Source organism: Lissotriton vulgaris, chromosome 7 (genome assembly GCF_964263255.1).
Source record: "Lissotriton vulgaris chromosome 7, aLisVul1.2, whole genome shotgun sequence".
NCBI lineage: Eukaryota > Metazoa > Chordata > Amphibia > Caudata > Salamandridae > Lissotriton > Lissotriton vulgaris.
This window is the reverse complement of record NC_141695.1, coordinates 342,979,013-343,002,986: the sequence shown is the minus strand read 5'-3', so window position 1 is coordinate 343,002,986 and position 23,974 is coordinate 342,979,013. Positions and strand designations below refer to the sequence as shown.

General features: G+C 45.5%; 1 protein-coding gene across 1 annotated transcript in view; it reads right to left on the bottom strand.

Annotated features, from left to right (window-relative positions):
- LOC147701546 (otogelin-like protein) overlaps positions 1 to 23,974 on the bottom strand; it is a 109,820-nt gene that overhangs the window by 65,074 nt on the left and 20,772 nt on the right. The window contains exons 3-11 of the mRNA XM_086929351.1: positions 23,167 to 23,219; positions 21,552 to 21,695; positions 19,619 to 19,768; positions 17,469 to 19,229; positions 16,024 to 16,114; positions 15,012 to 15,061; positions 13,897 to 14,033; positions 13,320 to 13,446; positions 10,155 to 10,332 (exon numbers count right to left, since the gene is read on the bottom strand). Of these exons, the coding sequence (XP_086785477.1) occupies positions 10,155 to 10,332; positions 13,320 to 13,446; positions 13,897 to 14,033; positions 15,012 to 15,061; positions 16,024 to 16,114; positions 17,469 to 19,229; positions 19,619 to 19,768; positions 21,552 to 21,695; positions 23,167 to 23,219 (2,691 nt within the window). The remainder of the gene's footprint in view (positions 1 to 10,154; positions 10,333 to 13,319; positions 13,447 to 13,896; positions 14,034 to 15,011; positions 15,062 to 16,023; positions 16,115 to 17,468; positions 19,230 to 19,618; positions 19,769 to 21,551; positions 21,696 to 23,166; positions 23,220 to 23,974) is intronic.

The window sequence follows — 23,974 nt, the reverse complement described above, 5'->3', positions numbered from 1 at the left end:
TGAATGTTAGACAGTATAATTTGCCCAAATTTGCCACAATTTGTCTAAATGGTGATTTCGGGTGATGTGAATATCTCTTTGACTTGAGCTCTGTCATACTGATGACAAAAATGAATTTCGTATTTTTAGGTAGATCATGCTGGAGGTATCCCCAATGGCTATTTGACGCTGAATGCAGCAGGAAAGGACACAGATGCCAGATTTAATGTGAGTGTATTTAGGCCACTCTTTAGGCAATCAATTCTCTTAATAACATTTCCACTCCATATGCCCGTTGGATTGTTTGGTAACTGTGTGGAAATATTCTCGATAAAAGTCATTGTTACTTTTTGTCCTGGACATTAGGAATGGAATGGATGATAATATCACATAAGTAATGTTATTTGACCGATAGATCTATAGATGTACAAATGAATAAGTGTTGGTAAGTGGGGGATCTGTTTCACTAATTTGTCTGCCAAAGCACCTATTATAGTGATGTGATGATATAATACATCTGATCGATTATTACAGCAGTGATGTAAAGTATAGGAGTTCTAGGTTTGAGTGTAAATGGGTAGTCCGAATTTAATGTCTTTCTCATCTAGTATAATATTAATGGGATTAGTCTTTACAACAGAGCTTGATGCCTGATGGGAACACTGTCCCTCATTACATTGGTAGAATACCAAACGAAAATGAATAGGAGTGGGCAAAAGAATAAGTTAGCCTGATATAGATGATGAGGCAGATGAGTGGTGATTGACGAAGACAGCGACATCAAGAGGATATAAATGCAAACTGATAAACTTGTACATGGTCTTGTCTTTAACCCATAGGGAGCTGATAGGTTTCACTTTTCGTTGCCTCGCCCATTACCATTTACATATGCAAGTTAGCATCATGTGTCTAACTGATGAAGTATACACTTATGCTTTTATGTTATTTTTACTCCTTTTGTGATTATTCATTTATATGTGTGAAGATATTTGGTTTCCTTAGCTTAGCTCGTGTGCCTCCATTTTGTGTATTCCTCTGTGTCTGCGAGTCGCACTCGCTCATTTACCCCTCCCGTAGGAATAGGAAAATCACTAATGCAGCAGCTTTCGTTTCTCAGCTAACTGTGGCCGAAACTAACAAGTTTCTTATCAGTAGTGTTCTCATGTGCCAGAGACGCTGAGGCTCGGCTCCGCGGCCTTGGGCAAAGATAGCTAATGTATCCCTCGCAGGTGCAGATGCCTCTTGTATGATGCCATTGTTCCTCTCTCTGGGGTTCAGTAATTTTCCAGAAGGGGCGTGTTTTATTCCACTGTACCATGTTATAATGTATTGCTGTGATGATATGAGTTAGTCCTCTCAGCGCACTCTTAGGGGTGAGGTCGGACAGGGCCCTCTCATATGGGAGTTTGTGGCCTAATAAATGTACCTTGTTTATTCTTCTCCACTGTCCGGCTGACTTCTTACTGAGTAACTATAGGTGAGTGTGGTAAGTCACTCGGGTGGATTTGAGCCACCCTTATCAGATGGCGCCCGAATAGGAACCCCGCGATAAGGATCTTTCTTCACCCGTAGGTGGGTAGCAGAAGACCGGGGACCTGCTGGTCGGCACGGTGGGTCCGGGTACCCATTTGATGCCGAGCTTGGTTCTCGCAGCGCTGCCCCACCCTGCTGATCGGGAGAGGTCCCGGTTCAGATCCTACGCCGGGGTCCAGAAGGCGGAACCTGGAGCTGACCGTGTTGGTCTTGGCAGCCGGAGGTGGAGAACGGTAGTGGTCGGTACCGCATACGGAAGGTGAGTGGTCCGCCTGTTGTTTGTAGGAGCTGGAGTGCTCCGAGAGACTAGGGTGTCTCTAATGGTTTGAGGAGCCGGTGTGCTCCTGGGGCTAGTGTGCTCCGGGGAACTCAGAGTGCGAGTAGTGCTCTGACAGACTTAACGGAGGTTGGGAGGACATTTTGTATTTTGTTTGTGGTCATCCGACCGGGTGGTACTGTGGTGGAGGCGTGGCTCATTGCGGGTAAACTCCGGAACTCACCCCGAACACCTAGAGTGGCGGTTCGGTGGGAGTGGGTCCTGGGTCTCCTGTGGTAAAGTGCGCAGCGACCCGTAGTGCCGCCCGGGTGGCGGATGCGTTCTCCATCCTCAGAACAGTTAGTGTACTGTTCGGTCTGCGGTAGGGTCCAGGTTCCCCAGGACTCGGTCGTCGGGCCTTGTCCCATTTTGGTAACACGTGTTTGGTAGGATCTAAATGTGTAGGATGTGTGTGTGTGTGTTGATTTCAAATGTATACTATATGTGTGTGAACGTGTTAGGAGCCAGTGAATAGAGGTAACGGAATTTGTGAGAAGGTGTGATTGTATCGCGGTAAAGATGCCGTGCTTTAGTAAGTTGCGGTGTTTCGGATGCTGTTGTCGTGTATCGGATTCTAGATTGGCAGAAAGCCAACCCGCCCCTCCGGAGGGCACCCCAAATTTTGACATGTATATAAAACATGGATTGCCCCCGATTTTGTTTGGTACCCTGTGGCATCGGTACACCAGTGATAATGTGGATTTGCAGTGGTCCCTGACAGGTTCTTTTGAGGCGGCTAAATTGGATTATTTACAAGATAAATTATTTGCTAGGCGCAGTCGTCAGAGCATGTTCGATTCATTAAGGATGTGGCAGAAGGAAGTTAGGGAACGTAAATTGAGAGAGGAGAAGGGGGCACAGAAAAAGGCGGCACAGACAATGGCACAGAAAGCGAGAGAACACACAAAGAATGAGAATGAGCAACGCTTGGAGCGCGCAGATAGGCTTTGCAGGTTGAAAGAAAATAAAAGTTATGTAGTACGTGAGGATGAGCACCACTGTATCCCGACTTGCCAGTCCCGGTCTCCCCTGGTGGAGTTTCGGATCCACAAGCGAGTTCCCCACTCCTGTCCGGCGCAGCGCTTTCCACCTCCCCCTCATTGCAGACACCCCTTGTTTCCTTACTCCCGGCAAGCTCACCTGCCCCCTCCCAGTTTTCCCCAGCACTCCCTACTGTCTCTGCTAGCACTACCCCTAGTCAGGAGTTGTCGACACCGAGTAGAGGTGCAGGCAGTGGGTTGTTTTCCCAGGTGCGAAAATTGCTTACGCGTTCTACAGTTGGTTTAGACGAGAAAACAGTGGTGGCCAATCAGGCTTGTCAGTGGGCCAGGAACAATATTTACTAGTTTGAAGACATTTGGTCCACAATGAAAGATTTTGACCCCTTGATGCAGCAGCATGCTTTGTGGCACATGTCAAATACATTGATAACATTATGGGAGCAGGGGTACGGAGGAGTGGCTCCCGTGACCCTACGGGATATAAAAAATGGAGCTTATAGAGCTAACACTGGGGTAAGGGAGGTGATGCGCAGCTTACAATCCATATTACAGTATAGAAATAAATTACCCTCCGCAGGTTCACCTCATTTTCCTGGAATACATCCAATGCGCGAAGTGCACCCTATTTTTCACCCTGAGGTTCCCGAGGTGGTAGATCCAGTAACGAAAGCTGTCACTAGGGCTCGTACAGATGCCCATTTTCAGGAGCAGTGGGTATATACACCGTGGAAGAGGAGTGAGGTCTTAGCTTTGAAGGCTCAGCTACCAGATTCTAGAAAGAATCCGACTGCCTATTATAAGGAATTGACGGAAGCCGCATCCTCAGCTGTCATGACTTTAGCTGATATTGAATTGTTTTTCGGACTTTTGGTCCCGGTGGACGTATGGAGGCAGGTGAAGGGTACAGATCATGCAGAGGAGTTAGGTGGTACGTGGACGGAATTGCAGGATTGGGACAAAGAACGTAAGCCAGGGGAGAAGCCGAAAGCGGAGATTTTGGCATTACCGGGGCGGATTATTAAGTATATGCACACCCTCATTCCCTCGAAGAAAGTGGACTGGGATAAGTTGACGGCATGAAGACAGAAGAAGGATGAAGCGGTCTCTGACTTCTTTACCAGGTTTGAGGAGACGTTTATGGACTTCAGTGGACAGGATATGTCACAGGACGGAGGGTTACGACTTTTCGTTAATAGGTTTGTAATGAACCTGTTACCGGAAATATCAGCAAGGTTGCAAGCGTCGGAGAGTACGTGGACGACGTCCACTCCCTCTGGCATTCTTAGCATGGCCCAGTATTATGAACATAGAGAAAATGAGAGTAAGGACAAGCAGGAAAAGAAGGCCAAGGATTTGAAGACGAGGGTTTTGTTGCAGCAGGTATCTAGAGGTCGAGGAAGAGGTGCTTCGACTGCGACAGCGGGACGAGGGGGCGGTGGTTACGCTAGGGGTGACAACAGAGAGCGATTGGGACCGAATCAATGTGCGAAATGTAAACAGGAGGGGCATTGGTGGAAAGATTGTCCTCTGTTTCAGTTGAATGCTGGCCACGGCAGAGCACGGGGCCGGGGTGATTCCCGGAGACAGAATGGACAGTCTGACGGGGGTGGGAGACAAGGAGGAAATTGTTTCGACAGTAACACGGATAGACAGCATTTTCAGAGGGGAAGCAGACAGTATTACAATGATGACTATGCAATGGATGATTTGACAGGATTCTCTCATAATTAGGACAGCGTAGGACAGAGCGAGGGGCCAGTTTCTGTGGAAGTTGATCAACGGGGACCCTATGTAACTGCAGATTTATCAGGGTCCCAACAGAAATTTTTAGTAGATACGGGTGCCATGAAAAGTTCAGTGGCTCGTTCTCGGGTCCCAGGGGCGGCTCTGTCTGGCAAGAACAATATCTCTGTGGGGTTCTCAGGTACCCCGGTGATTAGCCCCATTTCCAAACCACTTACTCTTACGATTGGTCCTTTCACTGTTGATTCACCCTTTTTACTGACTTCTAATTGTGGCGAAAATTTGCTGGGTTTAGACTTACTGAAGAGGTTGCATGCTACCATCTACTGTTCTCCGGACGGTGTGTACCTTACGTTGGGTCCTACTGTTGCACGTGCACAACAATGTTTCTCAAAAGATGAACCTCTACCACCTGAATTCGAAGGGATCCCTAAGAGTTTATGGGCCAACAGTGATACAGATGTGGGAAGTATGGATATTGCCCCCGTGACAATAAAGGTTAAGGTGGGAGCCCAATTGCCCAGAATACCCCAATACAGGATATCTAGGGAGGGAGAGAAAGCCCTGTTACAGATAATACAGGATCTGATCCGGTCCGGACTAGTGGAGGAGACGGATTCTAATATGTGTAACAGCCCTATCCTCCCGATTCTTAAAAGGCGGTCACCCGATGCTAAAGATGATACACCTGATGTTTATAGGTTTGAGATCGACTTGCGCCACATTAACAAGGTAGTGGAGCCCCAATACCCGGTGGTGTCTGACATCAGTACAATACTGACAATGATTCCCCCATCTGCTAAATATTTTTCTGTTTTGGATCTGAAGAATGCTTTCTTTAGTATTCCCGTGCATGAGGATAGCCGTTATCTCTTCGGATTCTCATTGGCTGGCCGAAGTTTTAGATTTAAGAGAATTCCCCAGGGATATACAGAGAGTCCTAGTATCTATAGTCAAGCACTAAAAACACAATTGGATGATTTGGAACTTCCCGCGGGCAATGTTATGTTACAGTACGTGGACGATATCCTTATCGCATCGGACACTGAGGAAGGTTGTCGGGATGCTACGGTTAAATTACTACATCATTTGGCGCACAAGGGTCACAAGGTGTCCCTTCCAAAATTCCAATATTGTCGAACGGAGGTAACCTACTTAGGTCATCTCCTTTCGAAGGAGGGGAGGAGGTTGACACCGGAGCGCATAAAGGCGATAACTAACATGGCTGTACCTAACACGCAGCGAGAGGTGCGCGCGTATTTGGGCATAACATCGTATTGTCGCCAGTGGATACCCAACTATGCATTACTAACAAAACCCCTACTGTATCTGACTACTAAAGAAGTGCGCGAACCCTTACCCTGGACCCCCGCATGTCAGGAAGCTTTCGAGTCACTAAAAACTGCTTTATGTTCTGCACCTGTTTTGGGAACACCTGATTACCAGAAGCCTTTTGTTCTTTATGTACACGAGGCGGAAGGTTGCGCGTTGTCTGTCTTAACACAATGTTTTGGGGGGAAGCAGAGACCTTGCGCCTACTTCTCTGCGATGCTTGACAATGTGGCAAGAGCGCTGCCGAGCTGTCTGAGGGCCACGGCGGCTGCTGCGGTCTCTATTAGACAATCGGCAGGGCTCGTCCTGGGTTCAGATCTCACAGTGATGGTACCGCATGCTGTGGACATTCTACTGAATAGAACGCAGACGGAGCATTTAATTAGTGCTCGTCTTACTGGTTATGAAATGACCCTTTTCGCGCCTCATGTCACGATAAAGAGGTGTGCCACTCTGAACCCTGCCACGTTGCTACCCATCCCAACAGACACAAAGGACGATGAAATACATGATTGCTTGTTTCGGACAGAGGAGAAGACGAAAGGGAGAATTGACTTGACTGACAAGCCCTTAGATGATCCAGATGGGGAATTGTATGTTGATGGGTCTTGTTTTAAACTTGCAGATGGTACATCGACAGCAGCATATGCAATTACGACATTACAGACAGTAGTGGAGACTTCTAGAATCCCTTACCACTCGGCTCAGGCTGCAGAAATTATAGCCTTATTGCCAGCGTGCGAATTGAGTGAAGGACTAGACGTGAACATCTATACTGACAGCCAATACGCCTTCGGCGTGGCTCATAGTTATGGGCGACTGTGGGCAGAACGGGGATTCCTAACATCACACAGACAGAGAATACAACACGGCCCACTGATACTACGACTACTTACAGCATTGACGTTACCTAGACGACTGGCTGTGATAAAGTGCAGTGCACATAAGGCAGTGGTGGACGATGTGGGACGGGGTAATGCTTTAGCAGACCAAACAGCAAAAGAGACTGCGAGGACGAAACTCCCACGAATGTGTGTGGCAGGACCAGCTAGATGGGTACCAGACGTTAACATGTTTGCAGATACTGTACAGAGTGTAAAGAATATACAAGAAAAAGCGACTGAGGAAGAATTAAGGACATGGAAAGATGGTGGGTGGCGATTGGATTCTGATGAATGTTGGACAGATGTGACTGATAAAAGACGATGGTTACTTCCAAATGCATATGTTCTCCCAGTGGTGACGATGGCTCATGGGCCGGCACATATAAGTGCCAAAGGTATATGCAAATTACTAGATCCAGTGTGGAGTAATAAGAATATCCCTAAAGTGGCAACGCACTTGGTCCAGCAGTGCATGGTGTGCTTGAGGCACAATCCAGGAAAGGGAACACCCGTACCAGTGGGAAATTTTGCACCCCCTTCCTTCCCTTTTGAGGTGATCCAGATGAATTATATTGAAATGGAAAGGGTTAATAATCTCAAATACGTTCTGGTGGTCGTATGCTCTTTTAGCAGATGGGTGGAGGCATTTCCAACAAAAGATTGCACAGCCATTTCTACAGCTAAAATGTTGATTAAAGAATATTTTTCTCGCTTCGGATTGCCTAGGGTGATCTGGAGTGATAATGGTACATCCTTCAATGCTGAATTAATGAAACAGATATGCAAAGGTTTACAGACTTCCCAAAAGTTCCACGCGGCCCAACATCCTCAGGCCGCGGGTCTGGTAGAGAGGTTTAACGGTACCCTGAAACTTAAAATGGCCAAAATACAGGAGAGTACAGGACTCCGTTGGCTGGATGCCCTTCCTTTAGCCCTGCTTTCTACCAGAGTGACAGTTAATTCCAAAATGGGTGTCTCCCCTTACGAGGTAATATTCGGCCGCCCGGCCAACGTTTGGGGAGTACCCAGACCCAAGTGTTTTTCAGAAATAGAGTATCCTCTGTTGATAGACTACTTGTATGCTTTGACTAAAGATCTCCGTTCTATTCATCAGCAGGTAGCAAACACCCTGAAGCCGTTGCCGGAGGGTCCCGGACATTCCATACTACCCGGGGATTGGGTAGTCGTACGAAGATATCAGCGGAAATCCTGTTTGGAGCCCAGGTGGTCAGAGCCAAGACAAGTGCTGCTGACGACGCGTACCGCACTTCGAGTTGAGGGCAGGAAGGCGTGGACCCATGCGTCGCATGTCAAGAAGGTCCTCCTGCCGTTACCCTATGACAAATGGGTAAGCGAGGGCGTTGCTGATGAAGAGTGCGAGCAAGTGTCCAGTTACATCCATTTCTCTGATGCCTCACTAAGGGGAGGGGAGCCAAGTGCAGCGAAAAGAAAAAAAGGAAAAATTGCAAGCTCCAATACTCCCATTGAGAATAGTGATCAGGCATCAACGGGTGCAACACTTGCCACAGACGCACCCATTTTGTTCACAGATCCTGAAGTGCGAGGGAGCACTCGTTATAATCTGCGGCCCAGAAAGGAAAAGGCATAAGGGACTAAACACTGGAAGAAGGGCTTAGTGGACATTATCTCACGAAAAGAAGACTAGTGATAGGGATGGACTTGTAAGATCCCTGGTGTTTGGCCGAAGATTCTGTTTTACGAGACATTAGAGTGGTGTCTGGGCCCAGATTAGTGCTCCTGAGTTGCAGCTGTTGTGCAACTTCGACGAGGGATTAGGGAATGAACAATAGAAGCCTACCTGTGAGGCTTTAACGGACAAAGGGACGAAGATCCCTTTCAAGGGTTGAAGAACCCCTCTGGCGGGTTTTAGGACTGTCTGGGCCAATTTTTATTAGTTTAGTTTTTTTGATTTTTGATAAGTGAAAATGTATCCCTTTGGTCGTCCTGTCCCTGATGAGGAGCAGCCTTTTGCGGCTCCTCGTAGACCTGAGCCTGCTTCTCCATGGTTGGCCTTATCACGAAAAGGGAAAATAGTGCTCATCATAATAGTGCTTATTGCTTTCCTTGTGACTCTCGGAATACTGTTCTTCCTGGATAAGGCTTATCCTGTACAAGTGTTTGCCATTCCCGAACATAATGTGATAACTGTTGATTATGGTGAAAGAAGCTTGCGAACTGGTTACAAAGATAATGTTTTTATTAAGACTCTACATCATGCTCACGCCATATATAACATAACAGATTGTTGGGTGTGTGGGTTACTACCATCTGCTGCTTATAAGAAGGACAGATTTCTAGCACTTCCTTTGACACCAGTGAATAGTTGCGTGGGGTGGTACACTTTGATTGGTATGGTCAAATATTTCCAACAGACAGATTTTCTAACTCCTCGACTACAAGACAGAGGGTCAACTATGACAATGCGAGTTCGTCCTATGCCCCCTTCTTCCCTTGGACGGTTGTATACTGATGGACGTTTCGACCAAATATTTTTGGAGACATGTGAAAAGAAAGTAGGACGGTTCTTGACTCCCAATGACACTGACAAAGTTAGTCGGTGCTGACCTAGACTGCTCTCACACCAAACCCCCCGGTGCCGACCTAGACTGCTCACACCAAACCCCCGGTGCCGACCTAGACTGCTCTCACACCAAACCCCCCGGTGTCGACCTAGACTGCTCTCACACCAAACCCCTCGGGGCTGACCTAGACTGCTCTCATACCAAACCCCTCGGTGCTGACCGAGACTGCTCTCTCACCAAACCCCCCGATGCCGACCTAGACTGCTCACACCAAACCCCCCGGTGCCGACCAAGACTGCTCTCATACCAAACCCCTCGGTGCTGACTGAGACTGCTCTCACACCAAACCCCTCGGTGCTGACCGAGACTGCTCTCACACTAAGACTTCTCCCTTGTGACCATGACTGCTCCAGCACTGACTAGGGCTGTTCCCTACTTACCAAGACTGCTCCAACACTAGAGAGGTAAGAACCCTCTGCAGGGACCACCATCTGTGGCTGACACTGTCATTGTTTGGCATTGTTTGCATCATTTGCACCAACAGAGCTTTTGCTTTTCTGATAAGTCCACAAGGACTAAACACAGGTTTCCAAGGCTGTAAAACATTGGTTACACTTCACAACTCAAGCAAAGCCAAAGACACTGTGAAAATGGACTGCCTTCTGCTGCATTGACCAGGATTCAGTGTCGGTGAGGACAGTAACAGGTCTATGTGCACTGTGCATCTGTACCTTTAGACAGGTGGAACCAACAGTTGGATTCACAATCTTGTTAACTATACAGGGGTTGCTTCACAAAGAAAGGGGGCTGTACGGTTACTCACATATAATCATCATTGCGGTTGTCGTTGAAGGTTCCACACAACCCCTTGGTGTTATCCTTCCTGGCTGTGTCCATGATGACGTACACCCGGTGGCCTTTGTAGTCGTAATGCAGGGCAAACCCCAAAGTGCTCACAACCTCCATGAATACAGAGGAGCTTTTCCTAATGGTGAGGAATTCTACAAAGAGAGAGAGGCCGAATTAAAACGCAACTCAGCAGCAGGAGGACAGTTATTCAAGCACAGGGAATGGGTGTAAACCTCTGCAGTAAGAAGCATACAAATGACATATCTGTCCAGCAGGCTGAGGTGTATTTTCCAAGATCAAGTTTGATTATTGAAGCGACCATTCGAGGACCCTAGATTAGACTTCATTTTTGGGAAACAACATCTACTCTGCACCTTAATCTACAATGAACATCAAGCAGGTCTGGGCGTTGTATCTACTGTCCTGGCTTGGGTCACTCCGGGGATGCAGTCTGGTTGCTCCAAAAGGTAAACACACTGTAATCTATCTAGAAAGCAGGATATTATACCATATTAGGGGTGGGCATCATAGTTTTAATGTTTTTGCATTTTTCATGTGTTCCTTCAGAGATACCTGAAGCTTGCAAGCTAAAATACACATTAGCCTTTGACATCGCTAGATAAATGCACTTGAGAGGGGCATGGCCATGGTTCCTTCCTGTAATTACAGCCTGCTCCAAATTTGTACTGTTTTAAAAGAAAATGACTCTAGCATAAAACAGCATTAAAGGAATTAGAAAGAAACACTTTTTAGCAAATACTATGCACACTGGGTTGTACGTTGTTGTGCAAATGAAAGGGGGATGTATGGTCTGGTGACTCAGTGTTTTCAAATCTTTACTTTCCGGCTTAATTACATAGCAGATAAAATACCATAACATAAGTTCCAAGAGAGCAATGCGCGGTGAGGCAGATGTACAGTTCCTTTATAAGGTCATGGAACGAAGAGGTAACTTCCAATACCTTTACAATGTGACAGAGTACTCTGCCTGCCATACCGTTGGATCACGAGTATTCTGGCAATGGAGCCCACATTGGCTCAGCAGGCAGAATACTTCTTTCACCTGCTCACGTAACAAAAGCTTTTTGAAGCAGGGCTTTACAGTGTCTGTCGCTGTCAGGAAAAATCTGGTTGTGCTTGACAGGAAAAAATCAATAATGACCTGAATATCCTGTGAGAAATCACCCAGGAGGTGTGGGGCCATTACTTTTTTTGTTAACCATAAGCAATCTCCCACTTTGGAAGTTTGTTTTTGAAAAACAAAAAACTTTAGAGATGTTTGACAGTCAGCTGACCATACCATCTGTCCCACTTTTAATAAATTGACAGGAACTGCCATGACAGTATTTCCTATCAAGATAGAGAGATGTCCGTGGGACTTACAAACATCTTGTGGATTGGATGTCCATCAGGGCATGGAGTATAGTACTCAGTCGCCCTGACAGGCATTAATCCGTCCTCCAAACTCTTAAATCAGGTCCTGGGATTTCAGGGAAAGAAATATACAAAAGAGAGCTGAAAATCTAGTCATCGCTTTATTTATGTAGCAGGCTTTGTAATCTGCTCCTTTTTCTTGCCTTCAATAGGCTTCTGATTCTGATGAATAGGAGGTATTCTGCTATCAGCACCCAACTGCAGCAAAATATGACAGTAGAGAAGTGATTGTTTTACTGTAGTTGAGCAGTGATCTCACATCTCGACTTTTATAAGATAATTAGACATTGTTTTTAGTTACAGGTTTTGACAACAGGCCTGTCAAATTGAATAATTTTAACAATATAAACCTATTGCTAAAATGTTAATCGAATAATATAGCAGGCTTTAAGTTTACCTTTTCCAACCATTAACCAATCACATCTTCGCTCAACCCAGTGGAGTATTCATCTCTCACCTAAAGCTAATGACTGGTGGGTGTATCCCTTTTTACCTCCACTTGAGTGCTTATACTGAACTTCATTGAGGATTACTTTAAACCTATAGGCCTTACTGTCCACTCCTGTTGGATTCCTCTTGTGTGTCACACTCAAATGTGCTAAAACTACTCGCATTACTGCACTGAACCTAGACCTGTTGGCTCTGTCAATTCTTGTTTAAATATAGATAATGCACCAGTATGTTCTATTAGCTCGCTTTTATTTAAGTTGATGAATTGACTCCCATGCTGCTGGTTGAAAATGGAATTACAAAAAACTAACAAAAGGGTAGTACAGAGGATAAGAAGTAGAATCTACCTCCTGTATAGTAATAAATAAACAATATGATTCTACTCTATCTGAAAGTGATGTTGTTATGTGTTTGGTTTTTAAATAAAGTTTTTACTGTGATTATGAAAAAAAATCCTATATATATAGTGAGTGTTGCTGCTCCTTGAGGTGTCAAAGGGAGCACTTAGTGTTTTTTAAAATACCCCTCACGCACTATGAGTCCCATAGTGTCATGCTTCATCATAGGGGGATTCCCGTACCTCTACGGGGCGGGGCGTGCTACTACCTACGACTACGCGGGAGCACTTGGTTTTTTGAAAATAGGTCTATGTGAGGTGAGTGTGAGTGGTAGGGTCAGTGAAGAAATGCTGGGTTGAGGGTACTTAAAAATTCCCTGGCTAGTGGAAAAAACAAACTTTATTCACTTTCCTAGCTGAGAACGTTAAAAATGGGGTTCTAATTCATAGAGGATGGATTTGTATTAAATACCTTTTACTGGGTCTACATGTTTCGTAAGCATTCCCCACTGCTTTACTCGTCAGGACCTAAATTGATCCCTACTGCACTCTAAATCCAAAGATATTATATGTATAGTTTGCCTATCTTCTTTAATCAACCTGCAAAAATAGGCTAGTCAGAAAAAAGGGTAGTTTCACACTTTGATATGAAAAATTACCAAATGGTATTCTAAAGAAAGAGGTTCATGGGCCCCATGAGCTTGTACTCGAGGTCGGAGTCTTTTCTTCAAATGAAAAGATAAAGCTACTGTCTTCCGTATTAGGAATTACCTCCGTGTGGTTCCTTGATTTCTCATATGAAAATGGAATTACACTCACGATTTTCCACCCTTTTGAGGCCATGCAGTGTAGATGGCAGGGTGAAAGAGGGTTGCGTTCTCTGTACTCTGAATAGTTATTTGTGGTTCCATAGCTTACCGTGGGTGTGGATTGGAAGATCGAGGACCCCGTTATCAGTCAATACATTGCCATCAGCCAGGAGCTTCACTTTCATTTGAGTGGTAATGTGGATTTCTACTGCTTGAATGCAGATTGCTTTCTCATTCTGGAACAAGAAGAGTAAATTATTTAGGACCTCTGCTGATTGCTAGTGGAAAACATGTACCTGAAGTTTATCTATTCAGATCAGAGTGCTTCCCTGCCCGTATGAACCTGTACGGTGTTTGTACGTGGATCCATCTTTGCTTGGTCGTAGAGTTCTGCTGTATTGTGTTTGGACTGAAGAGGTTTACCTCTTTTTAAACAGTGACAGCCATCAGAATGCCAACATATATAGTCATGTGAAGCAATGAGAAACTCCATAGTCCCACCAAACACTATTCTAAATGTCTGTCTTATTTTCTCTACCTCTACCCTTTCCTTCTTTTCTCTTTGGATATTCTTATATCCTTCAATTTTCCTTTTCAAGTTCTTGTTTCAACAATTCGTTTACCATCCTCTGGCTCATCCCTGTTTCTCTTTCCCATCCTTCCCTTTTTTGCACATCGGTACCAACCTCCTCGCATTGTGTGTTGTGCAGGAATATGGCAAAGTCGCTAGTCTTGACCAGCATGTAGCTGCAGGATCCCGGACTGTCGAACAGGCTTCCATCAAAGGTGCGGATCATTTGGTAGCCGCTCACCGAGCAGATGCCTAGTGTTGGAAGACAAAAGTGTCTGAAAACTACCAGGAAGGCTCAAAGATAGAGGAATGAAGGTATGAGAGAGAGGGCCTGAGGGAAGAGTACAGGAGAGAGGGGGGTTGAGGGAGAAGCAATGGATGCAATTCTTTCGTGTTATGCTTGCATCTAGTCGTAAGAGAAAATACATAAAAAACAGTGCTATGGAAAACCATCTTAAACAAAAACACACGCTTTCAGATCACAGGCAGGGCCAAGGTCAGAAAGAGGTGGGAGAGTAAATTGGCAGGGGAGGATAAACAGGCAATCCTTGTAATCCCTCCATGGGTAAATATATGCTTGGGTTAATGATCAGACATGCTGGCCTTGTAGACGTTCTCCAACCAGTCACTCACCTCTAGTCAAAGATCATACCCTGTTCGCCTGCCAGAAATATTGTGCCAACCTTTCTGGCTGACCTGCCTTATAGCAAACACAAGATTATGGACGGAGTGCTGACCCTTTTCAACCACTCACGCCCAGCCAAGAGATCTGAGTTTAATCTATTGTTCTTTTGCTCACTATGCCAAACCAGTTTGGACCCAGCCAGCCCTGGCTTTTGGACAAATGCTGGAAAGCCTTCCTGTAGCCAGACACCTTAACTTGATCACAAAGTGATTCATAGCGTTTTCTAAATGACTTTCCAGTGTTGGCATCATCCAAAATCTGTCCCGAACTGCTGTAAAAGCCACAACAAATGCCAAGATGAGATGTTCCCATTGACAGTGACATGCAGACAAAAGTATGTCACAAAACGGTCTGAGGACTGCGCCATACCACATCATGAGGGCATGGCCAGTCCAACGCAAGCCTATCGCATTATTCCTTGAGTCGTAACAAAACACTCAACAATCTTGCAATACATCAAGCCCTCACTAGAGAATGGCTCTTCCAGGCAGTTTTTGATGGCGAGCCTTCATTGTAGAACAACAATGCCACGGAGCAGCACTCACCTGGGCATTGGAAGTCTCTCACACAGCTTACTGTCCCACTCTTGCAGGTGCTGGAAATGAGAGGGGACACAAGAAAGCCCATCAGCTGCATATAACACAGAGCCCTCGAGAGGTTAGGAAGCAGCTAAAAAGAAGAGCCCTCAAGCACAATGTGAACATGATAGCTACACACCCTTCCATACCCAGCCTTTTCCTCACGCCCCATCACCTAAATGGGTGGGGAGAGTAAGTAGAGAAGTAGCTCTCTCTAAAAAAGGTCAAGTACAAAGTTGTAGGTTTGTGAAAAGATGATGGATTCATGGGAGACAGAAACATGTTCAGTACAAATAGTACACAAAAATTAACTCCTCTCTTAAGATTAAAATGGAGGGCGGAGGGGGAGTGGAACAAGCAGAGAAAGTAAGAGCGGACAAAGCAGACAATATGGATAATGGGGCAGAAGAAGAGGTCAGCGATAGGCCACACAAAGTCGACCCTACAAAGAGAGATGCAAAGGGGGCAGTTACGAAAACCCCTTTCCCGTAGATTGCGGTCTGTGAAAGTTCAGTCTCTGGAGGAGAGATGTGGTCAATGGAAGATCGAGCCAAAAGGAAAGATGGAAAGAAGAACTCCTAGCAAGACATTTTATTTAAAAAAAATTAACACAACAGAGAAAAAGGTGGGCAAATAAAATCAAAGATGAGTTGAGGAGAAAAAGTTAGTTTTTGAAAGACTATCTGTAATGGAACATTCCCATTACAAGTCCACATAGGCATAAGAAACCTAAAGCAAGTTTTCAAAAACCATCCAAATGGCCCTGGTCTTTAGGGCGTCCGACATACCATGAGTTTCAACATAAAAATCTGCTTCTTTATAGCAGTGTAACCATAGCATGGGGAGACCTCTCTTTCATAAAGATGGAGATTCAAGAATGCAGAGGTCTCTAGAAGGAGTAACTGTAAGGAATTGAAATGATATATGGAAGTAATAGATCAGCATAACCATGAAAGGTACCTACCGAGAATCTACTTACCACTCTAGACATCTCAACTTGGTAGACTCTCCGTCTTCCATGGAAACGTGGTTGAATAAGCAGCCACCTTCGTTTTCAGATGTGTTTTCACCTAAAGGAGAGCAAAGTGGTAACAATTCCTAAAATGCTGAACACAGTTGATTTCCTGTCTGCAAAATCCACCGCCTGCGCTGCAATGTTGCCCATTGTTCTACCTTGTAGTCTTTTCTGACGACTTAAACTGCTCAGTCCCCTGCATCTATGCTCAGGCTGCCTCAACACACTGCCTAACTGTAAGACGCTGCATGGTTTTCTACACTCTAGTCTCTATCTTTATACAGACAATTCTAGGTTGCCAAGAAAATAATACAGTGCAGACACTGTTGGGGGCACAGAGAGACACACTAGGTTAATCATAAACATAGGTGACACAGGGACTTCTTAAGGAGGATCAAAGTTCCATAAGAGCAGGGAATGTGGATAGGTCTGATACTTTTTGCAGGCACCTCATCCCTAAAGTTACACCGGCCAGTGTCTCCCTCTCCAGGGTCCCACCAGTGCAGTCTTCCTGCTCCCTGGATAATACTGGAGTTTCATTCACACACAAACATTTCTGATCTCCGCAATTCACTGGAAGGGCTTGGAGGTAGGGCTTGCAGATGGCCTCGGAGCAGCAGTGCAGGTGATGTATTTGAGCTCGACAGCACAGGCATTGGGTGCATGCTGGAGGCCTGCTTGCTGTCATGGACATCATGGCGATGGCTGCAAGGGGTTGGCAAAGCTGGGTGGTGTGCACGTGAAAGACGGCGTAAGGTACCCAGGCAGACACCGCCCTCCGCTGGGAGAGCTGCGGGACTCTTTTGCTCTGGTTGCAATGCTAAGGGTGCAGTAGTACACGGTGCTGATCTGGTACAATGTAGGGGCACTGGAAAAACAGGTCTCTCCGTCTCAGCTCTCCCTCTGTGAGAGCTGAGGCATAGATCCAAGCTGCGGGGGATGACTCCAGGTGCAGCAAACATGTTGCTGGACCCATGCTTGTGAATTGTGCAGGAGGATGCTGGGGACCTCACTCTGGGTGAGCCACTTCTGGGTGCACAGGATGGTAAGGACCACGTTCCATAGCAGGTAGAGGCAGGCTGTTGGTGAACCTACTCCAGGTGAGCCGCTGCCTCCTGAATTCTTAGTGTGGTAGAGAGCACGCACCTCGCTGCACCACCACCAACTGACAATGACTGACAACTAAGACTCAGACTCCAGGTCCGGGAGCCAGTCTGCAACTGACATGCATGCGTAGTAAGCAGTGCAGTGACCAGCACACTTTCTTCTGACTCTGCCAACGTTTTTCTGAGCACAGGTCATTCACAGGGGTGGAACGTCTGCAAGTTGCTGGCTTCTTTGGCCTGTTTCCTCATTCTCATGTTTTTGGGCCCCTTGATGTTAGCTATACTTCCTATGACATCTCTTACCTTCATCTGAGTCGGATTCGTCTTCATGTGAGCCAGGCTTTTTGTGTTCTTTGATGTGTTCTTCTGACTCGTCTTCATGTGAGCCTGGCTTTTTGTGTTCTTTGACGTGTTCTTCTGACTCGTCTTCATGTGAGCCAGGCTTCTTGTGTTCTTTGACGTGTTCTTCTGACTCTTCTTCATGTGAGCCAGGCTTTTTGTGTTCTTTGACGTGTTCTTCTGACTCGTCTTCATGTGAGCCAGGCTTCTTGTGTTCTTCGACGTGTTCTTCTGACTCTTCTTCATGTGAGCCAGGCTTTTTGTGTTCTTTGCCATGTTCTTCTGACTCGTCTTCATGTGAGCCAGGCTTCTTGTGTTCTTTGACGTGTTCTTCTAACTCGTCTTCATGTGAGCCAGGCTTTTTGTGTTCTTTGCCGTGTTCTTCTGACTCGTCTTCATGTGAGCCAGGCTTCTTGTGTTCTTTGACGTGTTCTTCTGACTCCTCTTCATGTGAGCCAGGCTTCTTGTGTTCTTTGACGTGTTCTTCTGACTCGTCTTCATGTGAGCCAGGCTTTTTGTGTTCTTTGCCATGTTCTTCTGACTCGTCTTCATGTGAGCCAGGCTTCTTGTGTTCTTTGACGTGTTCTTCTGACTCGTCTTCATGTGAGCCATGCTTTTTGTTTTCTTTGCCATGTTCTGATTTATCTTCATGTGAGCCAGGCATTTTGTGTTCTTTGCCTTGTTCTTCTGACTCATCTTCATGTGAGCCAGGCTTTTTGTGTTTTTTGCCGTGTTCTTCTGACTCGTCTTCATGTGAGCCAGGCTTCTTGTGTTCTTTGACGTGTTCTTCTGACTCATTTTCATGTGAACCAAGCTTTTTGTGTTCTTTGCCGTGTTCTTCTGACTCGTCTTCATGTGAGCCAGGCTTCTTGTGTTCTTTGACGTGTTCTTCTGACTCATCTTCATGTGAGCCATGCTTTTTGTTTTCTTTGCCGTGTTCTGATTTATCTTCATGTGAGCCAGGCATTTTGTGTTCTTTGCCTTGTTCTTCTGACTCATCTTCATGTGAGCCAGGCTTTTTGTGTTTTTTGCCGTGTTCTTCTGACTCGTCTTCATGTGAGCCAGACTTCTTGTTTGCTTTGCCATGTTCTTCTGATTCATCTTCATGTGAACCAAGCTTTTTGTGTTCTATGCTGCGTTCTTCTGATTTATCTTCATGTGAGCCAGGCATTTTGTGTTCTTTGACGTGTTCTTCTGACTCGTCTTCATGTGAGCCATGCTTTTTGTTTTCTTTGCCGTGTTCTGATTTATCTTCATGTGAGCCAGGCATTTTGTGTTCTTTGCCTTGTTCTTCTGACTCATCTTCATGTGAGCCAGGCTTTTTGTGTTTTTTGCCGTGTTCTTCTGACTCGTCTTCATGTGAGCCAGTCTTCTTGTTTGCTTTGCCGTGTTCTTCTGATTCATTTTCATGTGAACCAAGCTTTTTGTGTTCTTTGCTGTGTTCTTCTGATTCATCTTCATGTGAACCAAGCTTTTTGTGTTCTATGCTGTGTTCTTCTGATTCATCATCATGTGAGCCAGGCTTCTTGTCTCCTTTGCTGTGTTCTTCTGAATCGTCTTTTGAGCCATCCTTCCTAGGTGATTTGCCTTTTTCATCTGATCCATCGTTATGTGAGTTCAGATTTATGTGTGACATGTCAAGTATCTCTTTGCCACTGCTCTGGCCATGCTTGTCTATATTTATCTCAACATTCATATTCCGCTGTGCTGCCGCTTTCACCAACTCTGGAAGACAAAAAGCAGTAAGATGCTATTCCACCTGCCAAACTTAAGCTCTCTGTATTATGGTAGCATGCTGCAGGTAGTTATGTGACGTGAAATGATGAGGTCTGCGTGCAGCATGTAGTCATCAACTATAGATTCCTCACTTTTGCTGTGCAACTGCTCAGAGATACCAATAATAGGAAATAGGCAAAACCACGTCACAGATAAAACAGGCCCATGAATGGTGGTGACACCCAATACTCTGGGGTAGTAGTGTCCCGCTGTAATCCCTCTGCAGAGGTGCTGGGATGGAATGGTAGTGGAAGGATATAGTGTGAGCAAGGAATGGGTGTCGATGGTGCAAGACTGAGCAACAATGGCCATACAAGCCCAATAAGCCACTTTCTCACCTTCTTGGATCCGCTTTTCCTCATTTTCGTTGGAATCAGCTACATGACTCTGTACCATTTCTATCTTCTTTACAGTCTTTATGACTTGATTTGTGCCAGAGATGACTTTGCTGCTTTTACTGTTAACACTAAACACCCCTTTGCCTTTACCTGTAAAATAAAGTTGGTTGGTGAATCCCTGGGGTAAAATCAGGGGAGTAGTTTGGTTTGTTGGAGATGAAAAGCAAACTGGGAAATGCAGGAGGCAGAATTACTTGCGGCCGGGAGGTGTATGTAAGGTGTGAACTGTTGATGAGTGAGAGGGGGCAAGTAAGTGCAGGAAGGAGATACACAAAGCTTGATCCATTAAACGAGATAGAAGTAAATTGGGCAGAGAGGACAGTGAGCCCTGACAAATTAAATAGATTTCTCTGCTCCACCTTTTCGTGGACATGCCTTCCCAGATGATTTGACCTGTTCTCCAGGTCCATCTTCATGTGGGCCAACCTTCCCATGTGATAAGTCATGTTCTCTCGACTAATCTTCATGAAAGCCATTCTTTCCATGTGCATTGTCATGTTCTGTTGGTCCATCTTCATGAGATTAAATGTGGGCTTTCATGTTCCCCTAATTTATTTTCATCTGGGTAACATATCATGAGTAATTTGTCATGTTGCACAGATCTATCTTCAAGTGAGCCATCTTTCTGGTGTGTTTTGTCATGTGCATCTGGTCTATATTCAAGGTAGCTAGTTTTCCATCTTCTTATAAGCCACACAGCCTTTCTGTACGGTTTCACCTCCTGTGTGATTTGACATCTACTTTTCATCCACCTTCATATGAGTCACACTTCCTACGTGGTTTGCCATCTTCTTTTCATTCACCTTCACGTGCGTCACAGTTCTTGTGTAATTTGCCATCTTATTTTCATTCATCTTAACATGAGTAACACTTCCCGTGTGATTTGTCATCTACTTTTCATCCATTTTCACTTGAGTCCCACTTACCGTGTGGTTAGCCATCTTTTTTTCATCCATTTTCACTTGAGTCCTGCTTACCGTGTGGTTAGCAATCTTTTTTTCATCCATTTTCACTTGAGTCCAGCTTACAGTGTGGTTAGCCATCTTCTTTTCATCCATTTTCACTTGAGTCCCGCTTACCGTGTGGTTAGCCATCTTCTTTTCATCCATTTTCACTTGAGTCCTGCTTACCGTGTGGTTAGCCATCTTCTTTTCATCCATTTTCACTTGAGTTCCGCTTACCGTGTGGTTAGCCATCTTCTCTTCATCCATTTTTACGTGAGTCACACTTACTGTGTGGGTGCCATCTTCTTTTCATCCATCTTCATAGGAGCCACACTTCTTCCTTTCATTCACCTTCTTGGGAGTCAGGCTTCGGGTCTGATTTTTCATCCTGTTTTCATCATTCTCATAAGAGTCAGACTGGCCATGTGATATGTCATGTTTCCTTGATATATCAACCTACGAGGTAGACTTTCCATGAGATTTGTCAAGTTTCTGTGATCTATCTTCTTGCGAGTCAGGCGTCCAGTGTGATTTGCCATGTACCTCGTATGCATTGCTGTGGTTGTGCAAGTCCATCTTTAACACTGGTGGGTGTCGTGTGCATTAAAACAAACCTAGAAGAGGAAAAACCGGAGACAGCAGGAAATGCTGGAGAGGGAATAGAACTGAGTAGGATAGTAGGGAGAGCAGGACCTCGTGGCGAAAGAGACCAAAGCAGGGAATGAATGGACAGCAGAAAATCATGAGATGAGAAGAACATATGTGAAAGCAGCAATAGTGGGATCTTCAGAGTGGGAGAGAGGAGCAGGGATGGGAATATCAGAGCATCAAGAACAGTGGAGTACTGCTGAGGAAAAGAGAAGTGAACAGCGCTGGAACCTAAGAAAACCAAGTACATTTAGGGGTAGGAAGGGTAGATCAGGTCTCACCATTTTGTATTTTGTCTATGAATTCTTCTTCGAGAACTGGTGACAAGGCGCGCTTCTTCCGATTAAAGCTGCTTTCGATGACTCCTGGCTCATCTAGATAATTAATTTTTAGGGCATCTTCGCTGAGGGACCTTCTCCTTTTACCTTGGATGCAGAGAAGATAACTTAAACAGCAGCTAAAATTTTAAGTGTCAAATGTGTATCCTTAGCTCCTCTGCCCACTTCTCATTGCACTACACTCATCTCACTAAGGCCACATATTCACTTCAAAGACCTGCGATCAAATATCAGAAAACAACAGTTATAGAGGATAGAGGAGCAGGCAGAGCACTGCAGCACACATAGGAAGAGGAAAACGCCTCTCAGGATTTCTTTTGTGCAGGAAGATGCTTCTTCCTGCACAAAAACAATCATGCTGACAACACAGGCACCCTTGCACCATGTCTATGTCTATGTCTCACAACACAACAATAAAGATGTCACACTGCAACTCGGAGTAGTCGTGTCTTCTATATGAAAATCTGAAAGAACGGGTATTCATCCCAAAAAGCATAATATTGACTCTCACGGAGTACACACTCTCCTTTTCTCAAACTCACTTATCCTTACGAAGCTCAAGAGGTCCAGAGCTTTGAGTGTGTCTCCTTCTACCTATGAAACCAGCTTATTAAGCATTGTTTAGCCTTGGAATCCTTGGACCTTCCCTGCCTTGTTAGTAACTTCTTATTCTAGCTGTGGCTACCAAAAAACCTCAGGTATAAAGTAACATTTTAAGTAGGGACGTTTGGATGGATAGACAAGATGCTGGTCACCCTGATGCGAAGGAAGGGCCTGGCAGAACTTAGATGCAAGGTGCTCTTGGCATAAAGATACGTATGCCTAGGCCAGTTCCAGATTATAGAGGGACTAGTCTGTTGAAACCGTGTGACTTCTCCAAAATGTGACCTCCTCTCTCTAGACTCCTCTGGGCAGGACTTTTTGCAATAAGGCTGTTCTGCCTTAAAGTGACACAAAGCCAAGTTACTTTACCTTAAGATAGGAGTCTTGTGGTTTGCTCACCCCTAACGCCCTGGTTCTTTCTCCCTAAGATGGACCTGGTGCAGAGGTTTGAGCACCCCTAACGCCCTGGTTCCTTCTCATTGACATGGGAGGTTTGATCACCCCTAAAGCTGTTGTTCCTTCCCCTTGACATGAGCCTGGTGGAGAGGTTTGATCACCCTTAAAGCCCATGTTCCTTCCACTTGACATGGGTCTAGTGGAGAGGTTTGATCACCCCTAAAGCCCTGGTTTCTTCCCCTTGACATGGGCCTGATGGAGAGGACTGATCACCCCTAAAGCCCTGGTTTCTTCCCCTTGACATGGGCCTGATGGAGAGGACTGATCACCCCTAAAGCCCTGGTTCCTTCCACATGACATGGGCCTGGGGGAGAGGTTTGATCACCACTAAAGCCCATGTTCCTTCCACTTGACATGTGCTTGGTGAAGATGTTTGATCACCTCTAAAGCCCTGGTTTCATCCCCTTGACATGGGCCTGGTGGAGAGGGTTGATCACTCAATAGAACAGGTAGAGCAGACTACATTATGCTTACGCTTCCAAGCTCATCGTTGACTTACTGTTACAAGACTCCTTGCGCTCACAGTACTTAGCTTCTCCATTACTGCATTCACTGCAAGGGAAAGAGAAGAGACGGGTGTCAGCCTATTAGCTTGTGATTACAGTGGTATCAGACAAGGCACTTGTGCATTTCAACAAAACTAGGAAGCTGCAAAGAAGCCTGCTTTTGTTTAGCCAATCAAAGAGTTGGATGTGCGGAAAGTTATACCTGCCAAACTGATGTGACATTCAGAAGTGGGCACAATACTCTAAATGATGCTTCCAGAACCTGATACAGAACTTCAGCTGTAGTACACTACATCAAATGATGCCCCTAGAACTTGACAAAATACCACAGATGTGGACTCCAAAATTAGACCCCTCCAATGAAGAAAACCTCCCATGAGGCCTCAAGAAATAGACATAATACTCTTGATGTGACCTTGAGAATGGACAAACACAATTCCAGATGAGGCCCCGGTGTACGCTTCTTGTCTTCTCACCCTTATACTTAGGCCTGGGCATGAAATCCCACTCTGCGCGTGGAGTTTGCAAATAATTTCCCACTCAGTGCTCCACGTAGAGCACGGATTTCCCAAAAACTCTGTGAAGAGGTGCAGAGTTTTTCCTCTCCTGCATCTTGGCAACATTAAGTTGGTGAGCATGAGTGAGGAAAATCTTACTCCAGACCACCTCCAAGTGAGATTTCTCAACGTAGGCGTTCGCTGCTGGTCGCTACGGCTCACATTGAGAAACATTTCCTTCGTGTTGAGGAAGCAGCCGCTCGAGTACAACATCTATTCATGCGGAAGAAAGAAGCATTGCGCT